This window comes from Synchiropus splendidus, chromosome 2 (genome assembly GCF_027744825.2).
Source record: "Synchiropus splendidus isolate RoL2022-P1 chromosome 2, RoL_Sspl_1.0, whole genome shotgun sequence".
NCBI lineage: Eukaryota > Metazoa > Chordata > Actinopteri > Syngnathiformes > Callionymidae > Synchiropus > Synchiropus splendidus.
In genome coordinates, this window is record NC_071335.1 from 28,164,539 (window position 1) to 28,177,964 (window position 13,426).

Here is a 13,426-nt window from a genome sequence, read left to right on the forward strand (position 1 = left end):
GCTGATGGCTTGGTGGGAAGGCGCCTCCCTGACAATATCAATTTCAGCCTTGCGTGAAGACGTTAAGATTAGCGATGGCCTGCTGCAGAAGCACCCAGTGTTTCCCCGGACGTGAGTTATTCGGTCGAACCCGCCTGTCATGGGTGAGCGCAGTGAAATTGCAAGGCATCATTCATAATCTTAAACCAGCAACTTCATTGTGCACCATATTTCCCTAACACAGTCGGTCTATGGAGATCAGATGGTTACCTGAAAGCAAGCACTAAAAACACTTTGTATTCAGAAACAAAGCATGATGGCTAACTCATTTCTATAGGCAGACCACTTTTGAAACATTATCAAATAAAAGTGAGATATTATTCATGGAAAGCTGCAGCGCTCAGCCCCAGCGTTAGTGTACCACGACCATGCGTGTGCATGTGTGTATGGGCTGGAAGCCTCCCTCCGCTCGCTTCCATCTTCAGATCCTGCTGACTACAGTAATTCCCCAGCTGCTGGCAGTCTGCCCGCAGGCTGATATACTGTTTCACTGTCCGCACATAAACAGCTATTGATCGGCAGAGAACACCACACGAATTCCATTATCTTGTCTCGACCATGATTAAAAGTGTCAGCTGGTTCAGGGCCGCTGGGACCCGAGCTCATTTAGACAACCGGTGAACTGTTAAAATATTTACCCTGCTTGATGAAGTGGTTACAGTAGAGCATCCGAACCATGAGCGTGTGTGCAGATGTTGGTGTTGGGTTTTGTGGCGCCAGACCCGCGGTTAAAGAGATCGATGGAGCTGGATCAATGGCATGTTGGAGTCGAGGTGCAGGTCGTATATCACCCGTGCACACGCGTGTGGGGCTTCATGATCGCACCATGAGTTTGCTGAGTAAAACATAGATTATACATGTCCACTCTCACACCTTGGCTCCTCCTTATGTTCCATTATTTATGACCTTCACATTGGCGTCCTCATCATTGTGTACTTACTTCACTAATTCTGCTGTGCATCCTTTGTTCCATTACGTCTACAAATTTCTTCCTCACATCCTTATTTCACTTTTTTCAATCTCTGTCTTTATCAGTCTTCCATCCCCCTTCAAACACTCTTCCTTTTTCTTCTCCTCACTTCCACTGTACCTCACCAGTCCTCTTCTTCTCATTCCTCTTCTCCTTCCTCTACCCTTGATCCACAATCCTTCACTTACTTTGTCCTTCTTTAATGCCCACTTATTTTCTTATTTTACTCTTCATTCTCATCGTCTTCTCGTTGCCCCATTCGTACCATCAAACTCTATTCCCCCCCTATTCCCTTCATCTCAACTTCTGCCATCCCCACTTCATCTCCTTTCTTACATTGTTCATTTCACCCTCCATGTGCCCTTTTCTTCTCCTTCACCTTCCCACCATGCATCCCCATCATCTCTTCCACATCTTCCTCCACAATGTGTTTACCTTCGTCACGATCATCCTTCTCTTTCTCCGTCCTACTGACTTCTACCCCCCCCGGGGAAGCCTTCCCTCCTCCTTCCTTACTCCCTTCCCCCATTTCTCCACCTCCTAATAAATATAATAAAAAAATGTCCAGCAATATTCATAATGTCGACTTCCTTCCTTTATTTCAAGTTGTATCTCTTATTATTTTTCCAAGTGGGCTATACTTTCTTGCAGCTGCGCAGCCTGTTCACCCACTGTGTGATGGGGTGGTTTATTTTGGGGCTTGTTCCCACCCAGAGTCATGATCCAAATGAATCTCAGGCAGCTAACTACACATGTCCCTTTTCATTACACAACAAAACGATTAGTGCAGCCCCCTTTATTGCTCCAGGAGAAATATCATGTTAATTAAACTTGAAGGATTTTTCACTCCAAATAACCAAAGGGGATTTGATTTATTCTCATAATTACGCATTTTTGCAGTTATGTTAAGGTGAAGCATTTCTGCTGTTTGCCCTCAGAACGATACGCTGCCATACCTCCGCCTGTCTTTGTGTTTGCACAGCCCTGACGGGTCCCTAAGGACATCTCCATGTTCCCTTTCCCTTCAAATGTTGAAACAAAGGCATGATTTATTTCTTTGTTTCCATGTTTAGACTTTCTATATTGAAGGACAAGACGTCAATTATGCCCTTGTTTCAAATCCGCCTTCTGCTTCATGGCATTACTGGTGAGAATCGAGGTGTTTATCTCGCAAATAAAGTGATAACCTACGATGTAAAGGGGCGCTGAGCCCTTTATCCAATCGAGCCAATCAGGGTTTAATCCGGCGGAGCTAGGTGGGATGTGATTTTATCAGCCAGCCCTTTGTCCTGGATATCCGGGCGGGAGGGAGAGAAGGGACTCAAACAAGCAACATAATGGTACACAATAAACACATTGTAGAAAAAAAATACAAATAAAAAAGCCCCAAATTGTCTTGGATTTTCCACAATATAGTTTTGTGTCAGTGTTGCCAATGGTTCCAGTCATTCATTAAGGATATATTCCAAAGGAAGGAGGTTGACCTTCAGCAAATTGGTCACCACTCCTTTATCTCGCCCTCCCAGCAGCTGTCATTCAGGGTGTGTGTGTGTGTGTGTGTGCTGAACCAAAAGGAAAGCTAATTTTGTATCTATCTGAAAACAGCGGGAAACAAAGAGCATCCCTGCCTGGTGGCCCCGACTCCAGCCTCCGGACAAACATCTCATAACCAGCCAAATGAGTTGCAGCAACACATCAGTTTTATTGAACAACAGAAATGGCTTAAATACTGCTTAGTCTTCCTGACTGAGTCGCACTGCCTTATTAGTTTTAGATGGGATCTGCATTATTCATGGTGATAAAGACGCTGCAGTGCACCACATCGTGCCAGGATGGGGCGGCAGTGTGGAGGGGGGTCTGCTTAAGTGCCTCCTTTGGTTTGATGGAGAATGTTGAGTGAGCATAAACAACAAGCTGATGAAAAGTCGGATTGAGGCAATCCCAGGGAAGTTCAGTTTGAGGATGGAGTTCTATTCTATGAGGGTGGAAAAACTATGGATTATTTATGAGATTATTTACTTTTGAGAGAGCAGCCACATGACCTCAACAACCCTTGAGCTCATTTGAATTTGACATTTAATGATATCAATGAGATTTCAAATGCTAAAACGGATAGGACCTCAGGAGAGCGCATGCTTCCACCAAGCCACTCCCCCAATATATAGGACGTGCACAAAGAAGAGCAGTGGAGCAGTACAAACATGTGCGAGTAATGTTGTGTTTAAGGTACACCTGCTGGTGTAGTTGGTTCTCTTGGCGCTTACGCTTTCAGCTCAGTCTAAAGTTGGGACTGCCGCCACGGCTTGCAAATTGCAAGTTCAATTCCCAGTAGGGCGGGGATTGGAACAAAAACCCTTCCTATTGTGGATCAGTTTGACACCCTGTATAAAGGTTTTGCTCTGGGCTTTTGCCAGGGGCTGTTTAACCACAGATATAAATACAAATAAAAGCCAGCACTCTTGAACTAGTCTCATGACCTACAGTAACGCAGGTCCGTTCCTAGATCCAAAGAATATGACAGAACATGACCTAAATCATATGACTTCTAGGTCATATTCTGGGCATCATATTCTCAAGTAAGGAAGATAGAAGGATGGATTTGGAAGATGAAGCAGAGACACGGGAGGAAGATTTCTGGTTTACTGAGTAGTTTCACTAGGTGAATAGCTGAAATTACCCCTGGCGATGAGTTGACCAGCTTGGTCATCCAGGAGAGGCTCAAAGGAGACCCGTGCTCCTCTGAATCAACAGAAGTCAGTTGGTGTGGTCTCCTCCTGGAGACCTCCCTGGACACTGGGAGTTGAGAAAAACTGTAGTTGGGATCTTAGTTCTGCAGAACATGTTAATGCGACCTCTAGTATTGACTAATATTAATACAGCATACCCTAAATGATGAGCTCATGAGTCATAGCATCTCTGCTGCCTCTTCGGATCATAAAAATAATAGGGCTTTTAATTTAAGATTACACTGATATATGCCAACCTCAGCTCTTATATTCCTTTGTACTCAACCCTAAAGGGGGAGACCAGTCGTACAGACCTTTTCTACTGTCTATAACAGATCCAGTAACTGCGTGCAGAAACCCGCTCTGTAGTTGGGTCAGTATTGAATTATGCAGGTTTTTACTCTTTAAACCTGAGCTCTCTGGTGCCTCCGCTCTGCCTTCACACCCATTAATCTGCCTGAGCGAGCAGAAGACTCAGAAATGCTTTCATGCACGCACATACATGCACCCCAACACACAGAAACCTCTGCAGGCCAGAGGCAGACACACAGGCTTAACAACGTCTTAATAATATACGAAGACTGCATGAGGCTTTTTTTTATTAAGATGATGAAGATGTGATAAGCCATATTTCACACTGTGTTCGATCTGCATCTCTCCACTCCCACGTTCTGAGTTTGAAATCTCATTTACATCCTTCACTTCAACCTTCCCAGCCACCCACCTCTAGATCCACCCTACTGCGCCTTTTTCCCATCCTTTTTATCACTCCCTCTTCCCTCCTTTTCTCCACCCTAGGCATTCTCAACCTCTTCTGAGAGTCACACCTCATGAATTATTCACTTGTGCGTCTCGGTGGAGGAATTTTGCTGCATTTCCTGGACGTTTAGAGCTCAAAGAAAGACAAGTAGGTACAATACAACGCTTCCTCTAAATGGGCAGGTAACCACTGCTGGAATACAACCACACCTTTAACTTGAAGTCTAACTGTCTGTGTCTTGTTTATGAACATTCAGTCGCTGACTCGAAGACTCATAGAAGCTGGAGCCAGTCATTTCAAACAGTGATTGAAGCACACGTTTGTAAGGCAAACTGCTGGTTTAAGTAAATGCCTCCTCTGACAGAGTGGGATAAATCCGCCACGCCCACCCTGTATTCTCACACTTCCATGTTGAAGACAGCAATGATTCAATAAAGGAGGCGATACCACAGCAGGTCCTCACTTGTGTCTATCATTCTAAGATAACAGTAACATCAATCAGAACCAGTGCCTTTTAATGTAGGTCTCATATGAGCAGGGTTTGAAAGGATGGATGTTAAGCCCATGAGACTGTGATCCGTCTCATCTGAATGTAAGCAATAGCCATTTAATGTGAACCAGTGATGCATTCATAGAGCAGCATCAGCAGGAATCTCAACCTTTCAGAGGTGTTTTTAATGCCTCAGAGATCACAGTAATAAAATCAATGGATGGTTCAGGAGTGGAGATTTACAGCATGTTTTTCCTAAACATGTGTGAGCCATAACAAAGCCGCCTTTGTTAGGTGCAGCCACACCCTGCTGCCTCCTCCTCCCGCACACACACACACACACACTCCCACATGAGGGGAGTAGGCAGATGCTGGTGGTCCCCCAGCTGACTTACAAAGACGACCTGAATGACGTCATCAGAGTGAAGGGAGATTTGCTTTTGACAGGACCATCAGATGTATAAGGAGCCATCGAAGATGAATGAATAATGAAGAGCAGCACAATATCCAAGACAAAATACCAGCAATATTTTGAAATAAAGTGAAGGAATTGAAACCATAACCAAACCCTGTAGCATAAAAAAGACGGTATACACTGTATATTATTTTGGCATATATCACAAGACAAAAGCTCAGGCATATCTGTCAATTCTCTGGGCGATTTATTATATTATATTATGTTACTATTATAACACAAATAAAACATATTAAACCAAAGCTCAGCTACAACAACAACTCAAAATAATCCCATTATCGTGGCTCTCAACTAGCAGATTTTAACTCGGCAACAGAGCCAGACTAGTTCCGGGGAACAATAACAAAGTTAGTTTTGCAGAAGAGATTATAAAGTGTTTTTTTTTATCCTCTGTAAAGGAAAAAAAAATGAACTTGCAAAATTAGATCAACTGAGAAAGGGAGTGTTTTGAATTTATTGAATGTGTGACAGAGGTCACAGTTTCTGTGACACTTGAGCAGTGACATACATTAATATCAAATTAGTAACCTTCACTCCCAGACATGGGTTCGGCATCGCGTCCATGGCCATTCATCATTGAAATACTTGGAAGAATTCTGGTCTTTTGATTACCAATGAAATTATGGGAATACAAATCTAGCATCCCTTCTTTTTATAAAAGCATTCTGCAGTGAGGACCACGCCCTGACGTTAGAATTCATGCCTTCCACAGTCAACCACCAGCCCCCGTCGCCCCCCTTTTCCGAGGAAAGACTCTGCAACGTTATATAATGCCCACCCTGTGTGTGGTGGACCTTCCTTTGTCCCAGAGCCTGTAGCATGGATTCCCAGCATGAAGACCAGGAGGGATCCTGACAAGTCTCAGTCCACTAGGAACGAAATTGGTCAGCAAAAATGACATGGAATCGATTTTAGTGCTCCAATTATTTTGTGTTCAAATGTCAATTAATTAATTAAGAAGAAGTAAAGAGAGAAAGGGGAGAAAAGTACGTGATTTCATAAGGTTATTAATCTGTTGACCTTGAAAACTATACGCACAAATGGAGTGTGAATCTATTGAGTTTGTTTAACTGTGAAAGGATTTTGTGTTGTTCGGTGACTCACGACGACGAACTAATAGAAGCTCTTACTTAACATAAAACCTTGACTAACCATGTGCAAAACTATTGAAATGATCATGGTTTGAAGCAAAACCAATTTCTTGGATATTAAACGCGCGTCGGTCGCGTTACGTGTATTCGATGTTCATTGAATTGGACAAACCTGCCACCGTCTGGTGAAGAACAGCAAGAACAGGACAGAAAATATTTTTTTAATTGACATTTATTTAAATGTTATTTCTTTCCTTCAATGGCGCATCAAGCTCAAGTACAACAACGCATCCTTCTTTGTATGTAAAATAAATGTTTCAATAAGCCAAATGATAATATTTTTGCTTGTTCATTTATTTATTTATTTTCAGTTTTACCTAGCATATATCGAAAATAGCAACAATAACGCGTGAAGCTTCGGTAAGCTATTTATTTCTGGCTCTCAACAAGACCAGCAATGAAACCTGTAATACTGTGTGTGTGTCTCGCTCTCTCTCACTACCTTCAACACAGGACTTTTTGAAACTCAGACAACGAATGTTGTGTGAAGTTGAAATATTGCACCTACTCCTCACCGGCATTTGTAAGTGATAATTCATAAATCAATCTTGAGATTTGACTTAATAATTTACAATAACGTGAATAAACAAGGTAGCTCGTCTATGCTTTGAATCTGTCTTCAAGATCGAATCAGAGAGTGGATGACAAACTAAAATCTCCAAGTCACTAAAGCGGTTAAAAAAAATCATGAGCTCAACTTCCTGTTTGCGATTTGAAAAACTTTACGAGTGCCGCGATTCATTTTTGTCACGTGACTACGTAGGCGGGGCTAGTCGACAGAGCACGTGATCACCGAAAGGACTTCCGGTGTGACGCCGCGCTCGTAACCTCCAATCAGGTCGTCGAATGCAACAGTTTTCATTTTATCACTTCGCACATGCGCATTTCATTTTTAAAATGGCGGCCGTACAGAGTGGTGTCGTCGACTCGACCGAAGTAAAAGCGATTAAACAAGAATCCGCCGCGGAGACCTTTGGGAATAACAATGCAAACGACGACAGACTACCTTCTACATCCCCGGGGGCGAATTCTGGAAATAATAAACCCCCGGCGGCGCCTCAGGAGGACCAAAAGACCCTGATCGCGGTTCTGCAATTTCTGAGGAAAAACAAACTGAACGAGTCTGTTGAAATACTGCGCCGAGAAGCGGGTTTGTCGGAGGAACTGTTGGAGTCGAAGGGTGCTGATGGCCAGGGCTCTGGTTCTGGGGGAGCCGTTGGGAGTGCAGAATCAGACGGCGGGGATGGGAGCGCTCTACTCACCAGGGTGACCGCATCATCCACGGCTGGAGCTCCGGTAACCGTCAAAGGTAGTCCTCTTTGTTGTTGTTCCAGAACGCCGAATTCGCAAAAACAATTCAAAAGTTCAAGACTTCCCATTGATAAAAACATGGATTTCAGCATTAGGATTTCATTCATACTTATGGCGGCAAAAGTACGTTTACCGATACTAAGCGTAGTAGATTTGATGGGAATAGAGAACATTTATTAGTACCTGTAAAGTAGCATAAACTTTGTTGTCCGGTTACTAAGCACCAAAGCTGGTGTTGAAAACAACTTCTTAACTCAGTTGCATCCGGCGTTTTGTTTTTGAAGACACTCTTGATTGGTGATTACAATGGTTGGATTTCTTATCTCTGTAACGTTGGATTTTATTCTCTTTAACAGCAACTCCAGGAGAGGACCAGCCTGATGTGAGCGTAGTTCTGTCTGCCTACAGTCAGCAAGGAGACCCAGCGTTATACGAGGGCTACTACAGTGGCCTGAAGCGGTTTATCGAAACGGTTCTGGATTGCCACCGGGCTGAGCTTTCCCAGGTTTTCTATCCTCTCTTCGTCCACATGTATCTGGAGCTGGTCTACAACAACCATGAAAGTGAGGCAAAAGCTTTTTTTGAAAAGTAAGTGCTTATATATATTGTCACACTTTCTTTCCTTTTGCTTCTGAAAACGTTTCCCTAACTGGTTCTTTTGATTCCAGGTTCAGTGGGGATCAAGAGTGCTACTATAAAGACGACTTGCAGGTTTTGTCGGGTCTGACAAAGAAGGAGCACATGAGAGGGAACGAGACTCTTTTGGACTTTCGCACCAGCAAGTTTGTCCTGCGAATCTCGCGTGACTCGTACCAGCTGCTGAAGAGGCATCTGCAGGAGCGGCAGAATAACCAGATTTGGAATATCATCCAAGAGCACCTCTATATAGACATTTTCGATGGCATGCCGCGCAGCAAAAGCCAGATCGATGCGATGTCGGGCAGCTTGGCCGGAGAAGCCAAGAGAGAAGCCAACAAAGCAAAGGTTTGCTATTTGTTTATATATTGTTTATTATTTATTTATTATTTAGAGTTTTATTGTAGACTAGGAAAGCAACTATGCAGCAGTGAAAAATGCTGTGATGTCATAGAGAATCGATTCATAGCAATACATACTTTTTGAGACTTAGATATGAATTCAAATAATACATGTATCTATAATTATTCTTCTTCCTTTCTCAACAAAATAATTTGATACTTTTAAACGTATTGAATTCTGCCTCTAAAAAAATCAGTTTCACACTAGGTTTTGATGAACTGTGGTTCACCCATGCTGGACTCAGTCACTTTAACAAGAATAGTTATATATTAATTTATTCTAATAAATATATTAATTTAGTCTCCAACAGTTTCCGCACTATCACTATAGTTTTCACTATTTTTTCAATAGTTCATAGTCTAGCATACTTTAATAGACATGTTTTTCTAACAAAGTAATTGTTAATGACATTTTTATACATATACTCAAGTAACTTTTGCTTTGCAAAAAACACAGCAAAGTTTGGCCATCTAATCCAATATTAAGCCTTCAAATGAAACGTGTTTCAGAAAACCAAAGTGCATTAAATGAGATAATGGTTTGGGTGAACACTTGTTGCAGGATGCAATTCTGTTCTCGCTCTCCATCACTTTTGCGTCACTGCATGTTAACACTGAGGGGGCGGCATCACACACCATTCAGCCTTGTTTTTATAACATCTGTTTACACAAGGATATATATAGATATAGATATAGATATTGTTCACGTAAGCAGTATCTTCTGATAATGTGAATCAACAGCCGTAGTTGTGGCTCTCGGGTGATGGTCATTCTTAATATAGATCTCGTCGTCCTCTTGCACATGACGTGTTTTGGCCACACAGGTTTACTACGGTTTACTGAAGGAACCCGAAATAGAGCTGCCGCTTGATGACGAGGATGAAGAAGCCGACAACGAAGAGGGGAAACCGAAGAAGAAGAAGCCTAAAAAGGACAGCATGGGCGCAAAGAGCAAGAAGCAGGATCCCAACGCTCCCTTACAGACTAGGTAGGCTGGTATACGACGTCTGGATTACACACAGATTGTCAAAGTTCATGTTGTAAGTCACAACTAATGTGATGTTCTCAGGATACCTCTACCAGAACTGAAGGATTCAGACAAGCTTGACAAGATCATGTACATGAAAGAGGCCACCAAGAGGATCCGCCTGGGCCCAGACAACCTCCCGTCGATTTGTTTCTACTCCTTTCTCAACTCATACCAGGTTTGCAGGAGAAATGCTCTATGTTAAGAAAGCTGTTAGCTAAATCTAATTCGGAGGTTATCAAGCAATACATTGGTTCTCCTGTGTGTTGAGCAGGTTCATTGCAACAGTTCTGACCTGGGTTTTGTGTTCAGGGTTTGACTGCGGTGGACTTCACAGATGACTCCAGTCTGATTGCTGGAGGTTTTGCTGACTCGACAGTGCGGGTATGGAGCGTCACACCCAAAAAGCTTCGGAAGGTCAAGTCTGCTGCAGGTGTGTATGTTTGGAAAGTTCGTAAGTATGTAATTTGTGCTGTGATTATTTATCACAGGACCATTCATGTGGGCAAACTGTTGTCGAACTGTGCTAATGTGCTTTGACAGCACTGTTTGTGGCCGTTTGTCATGTGACCTAACATGCTCCACCTTCTCTCCATTCAGACTTGAATTTGATTGACAAAGAGTCTGATGATGTGCTGGAAAGGATCATGGATGAAAAGACGGCGAGCGAGTCAAAAGTCCTTCACGGCCACAGCGGTCCAGTGTACGGCATCAGCTTCAGCCCAGACAGGTTCGGTGACTCTTGTCAGGTTTAGTCCCTCACCAGCTTCAAGTTAGCAGCAATAGACAGAGGTCATGTGCTAATGAACATGTTTTTTCTGCCTCTTAGGAACTACTTATTGTCAAGTTCTGAAGATGGAACTGTGAGACTGTGGAGTTTACAAACCTTTACTTGTCTGGTGGGATACAAAGGACATAACTATCCAGTGTGGGACACGCAGTTTTCCCCTCATGGCTATTACTTTATCTCTGGGGGACACGACAGAGTTGCACGGTAAGATTTTGTTGTTGGTCTCCCGCTAATATACTCTCCTTCATGTATGAAGAATGTATATGAAGAACTTTCAACACCACTGGATTATATACTGACGTGCCTCATCACATGAGCATTCGCATCTCAAGCTTCCTCTTTGCTCCTACAGCTTGTGGGCAACGGATCACTACCAGCCCCTCCGAATGTTTTCGGGCCACCTTGCTGACATCACCTGCACCCGCTTCCACCCCAACTCCAATTACGTGGTCACAGGGTCGTCGGACCGCACCATTCGCCTGTGGGACGTGTTAACCGGGAACTGCGTCAGAATCTTCACCGGTCATAAGGTAGCTGGTGTTCATGAAATAACAGATCAAATGGATGAAAGTACAAGATTCTTGTCTACAACTTGTGGGGTTTGATCTGTAATCCTAGTCACCCGATGAGATATTTTTCCTGAGACCACCTCCTAACCAACTACATTCATATTCCAGGGACCCATCCATGCATTAGCTTTCTCTCCCAATGGCAAGTTCCTGGCATCGGGAGCCACCGACGGCAGGGTTCTGCTGTGGGACATTGGTCACGGACTCATGATTGGAGAGCTGAAAGGCCACACTGATACCATCTATTCTCTCAGGTTTAGTCGAGATGGAGAAATTCTTGCTTCAGGTGGGTGTTCTTAAATTTTCCCGAACAAACATCGTCTGATAAAACTTTGTTTCTCAGGATCTATGGACAACACAGTGCGTCTCTGGGACTCTATGAAAGCGTTCGATGACGTGGAAACAGATGACTTCACAGCAGCCACAGGTCACATCCATCTACAAGATAACTCCCAAGAGCTTCTGCTGGGGACGTACATGACCAAGTCATCGCCTGTCATCCAGCTCCACTTCACTAGAAGAAACCTGCTGTTGGCAGCTGGAGCTTACAACCCATAAAACATAGACAAGTTGATTTAATATTTGCTTGGATAAAGCAAATGACTGAAGAAGACTTTATCAGACCTTCGAGGCAATTTAGCTGTGAATATAAAAATATATATAAAATAAAATATGATCCTCAATTTTAGCTTTGCGGGTGGGCTCTTCCAACACCTGTTTGGACAGTTGAAGACATTTCTAACAACTCTGGTTTATAAAATCCATCTGGGATTGCTTTTATACTGGTGCTCACTGTAAATAAATATTTTCTATGTTTTGGGAATAAGTGTTCTTTATTGATAACATGGTGAAATCAGACAGGTCATATTAAGCACGTCCATTCGCTTTCTCCACTCCCACCGTCCGGAAGAGACTGGAAGACAAAAAGCAAAACATGTTAATAGAAAGTTAGTAACTGTTGACCGCCTGTATAACCCACTGTACTTACATCACTTCTCTGTGACTGCAGGCTGTTTCTTGGGCTTCAATTTGAAGAAAAGAATAATGGCAGCTATTGAGGCATATGTTGCCAAAACACACTGTAAAGAAACAATGACACAAGTTCATATACATTGAGACAGTTGCCTCATCTGCCTCTCAACTGTGTGACAACTCAGGAATTTATATAATATATATGCAACTCACATTCCTTCTCCCAGTAAGTGTGTAGGCATTGAAGTACTTGGATATCCCAGTGAACTGGTGCTGTGATCCGGCGTCATGACCTCCCATGATGAACAGTTGAGCTTAAGAAAAGAAAAAAGGATAAATGTTCTGCTTCTATCAATCAGCAATGTGTCAAGGTAAAGCTGGAGTACATTAGAATGAAACAGGCAACACAAGTTTAACCTTGAGAAAGACATGTCCTCATAAGTCCTTGACAGGCATCCAAACCAGCATGTTACTTTTGAAGAATGGGACAACAAAACCAATAAGGATATGGCAGTGTTATGTTGAAGTGGGCAGCATGTAAACTTCACACGCACTGTGGAGCATGGTGCTTCCCTCGAGCCCTCAGCTGAAGACATTTGCTTGTGATCACTGTCCTAATCCTTCGCACACTGAAGTAACAGATCAGATCATCTTTATGTTTACAGCGCCACCATAACTTGCTACTGCGCCATTACAAACTTGACAGCGGTCACCGCATGCATGTAAAACACTGTTAGATTTAGACTTGGGGAAACGGGCTGGTGTGTCCACAATAAAACTGTGGTTGACAGAAAACTTTAGATACGCCAAACAGGCATTTTCTCAATCCTGACATTGAACAGTTGAGTGCTACACAGTTAGCATAGCTTGCGGCAAGGTTCCATGGCATTCTCTTTAGCCAGTCACCACCTCACCCTTGTGGTATATAAATACTCGTCTAACGTGCGTTACAGGAGCGTATAGATGAATTCGTTTTGAAAGCGCAAGGCTTCTATCAACATGCAGCACCGTACCTTGAATCAACGACCCCGACGGAGACTGAATGAGGACGGTGTCCTTCAACGACAGGCCGCAACGCTCTGAAGCGAACGGAAGTCCATCCTATTTAC

The 13,426-nt window shown here is 43.2% G+C and overlaps 2 protein-coding genes across 2 annotated transcripts; one reads left to right on the forward strand and one right to left on the reverse strand.

Annotated features, from left to right (window-relative positions):
* The first annotated feature begins 7,508 nt into the window (after positions 1-7,508).
* Positions 7,509-12,160, forward strand: LOC128754088 (transcription initiation factor TFIID subunit 5-like). Its single transcript, XM_053856422.1, has 11 exons — positions 7,509-7,920; positions 8,279-8,510; positions 8,591-8,906; positions 9,784-9,947; positions 10,029-10,164; positions 10,299-10,419; positions 10,587-10,716; positions 10,816-10,980; positions 11,129-11,306; positions 11,454-11,631; positions 11,689-12,160. The coding sequence occupies exons 1-11, from the start codon at positions 7,509-7,511 to the stop codon at positions 11,901-11,903; spliced, it is 2,247 nt and encodes a 748-aa protein (XP_053712397.1). The 3' UTR covers positions 11,904-12,160.
* A 1-nt stretch (position 12,161) lies between these two features.
* On the reverse strand, positions 12,162-13,413 carry LOC128754089 (ATP synthase membrane subunit K, mitochondrial-like). The gene is made up of 4 exons (XM_053856423.1): positions 13,331-13,413; positions 12,531-12,631; positions 12,334-12,424; positions 12,162-12,258 (listed from the first exon to the last, which is right to left on the reverse strand). Exons 2-3 carry the CDS (start codon positions 12,615-12,617, stop codon positions 12,335-12,337), a joined length of 177 nt encoding a protein of 58 aa, XP_053712398.1. The 5' UTR covers positions 12,618-12,631; positions 13,331-13,413; the 3' UTR covers positions 12,162-12,258; position 12,334.
* Between the last annotated feature and the right edge of the window lie 13 nt (positions 13,414-13,426).

Bases quoted from the DNA above. Each gene is read 5' to 3' on its own strand.
- LOC128754089 (XM_053856423.1), bottom strand. From the start codon at position 12,617: ATGGGAGGTCATGACGCCGGATCACAGCACCAGTTCACTGGGATATCC. The intron at 12,425-12,530 runs GTGAGTTGCATA...GTTTCTTTACAG, and splicing joins CACTTACTGGGAGAAGGAAT to TGTGTTTTGGCAACATATGC.
- LOC128754088 (XM_053856422.1), top strand. From the start codon at position 7,509: ATGGCGGCCGTACAGAGTGGTGTCGTCGACTCGACCGAAGTAAAAGCG. The intron at 8,907-9,783 runs GTTTGCTATTTG...TTGGCCACACAG, and splicing joins GAGAAGCCAACAAAGCAAAG to GTTTACTACGGTTTACTGAA. The intron at 11,632-11,688 runs GTGGGTGTTCTT...TTTGTTTCTCAG, and splicing joins TGGAGAAATTCTTGCTTCAG to GATCTATGGACAACACAGTG.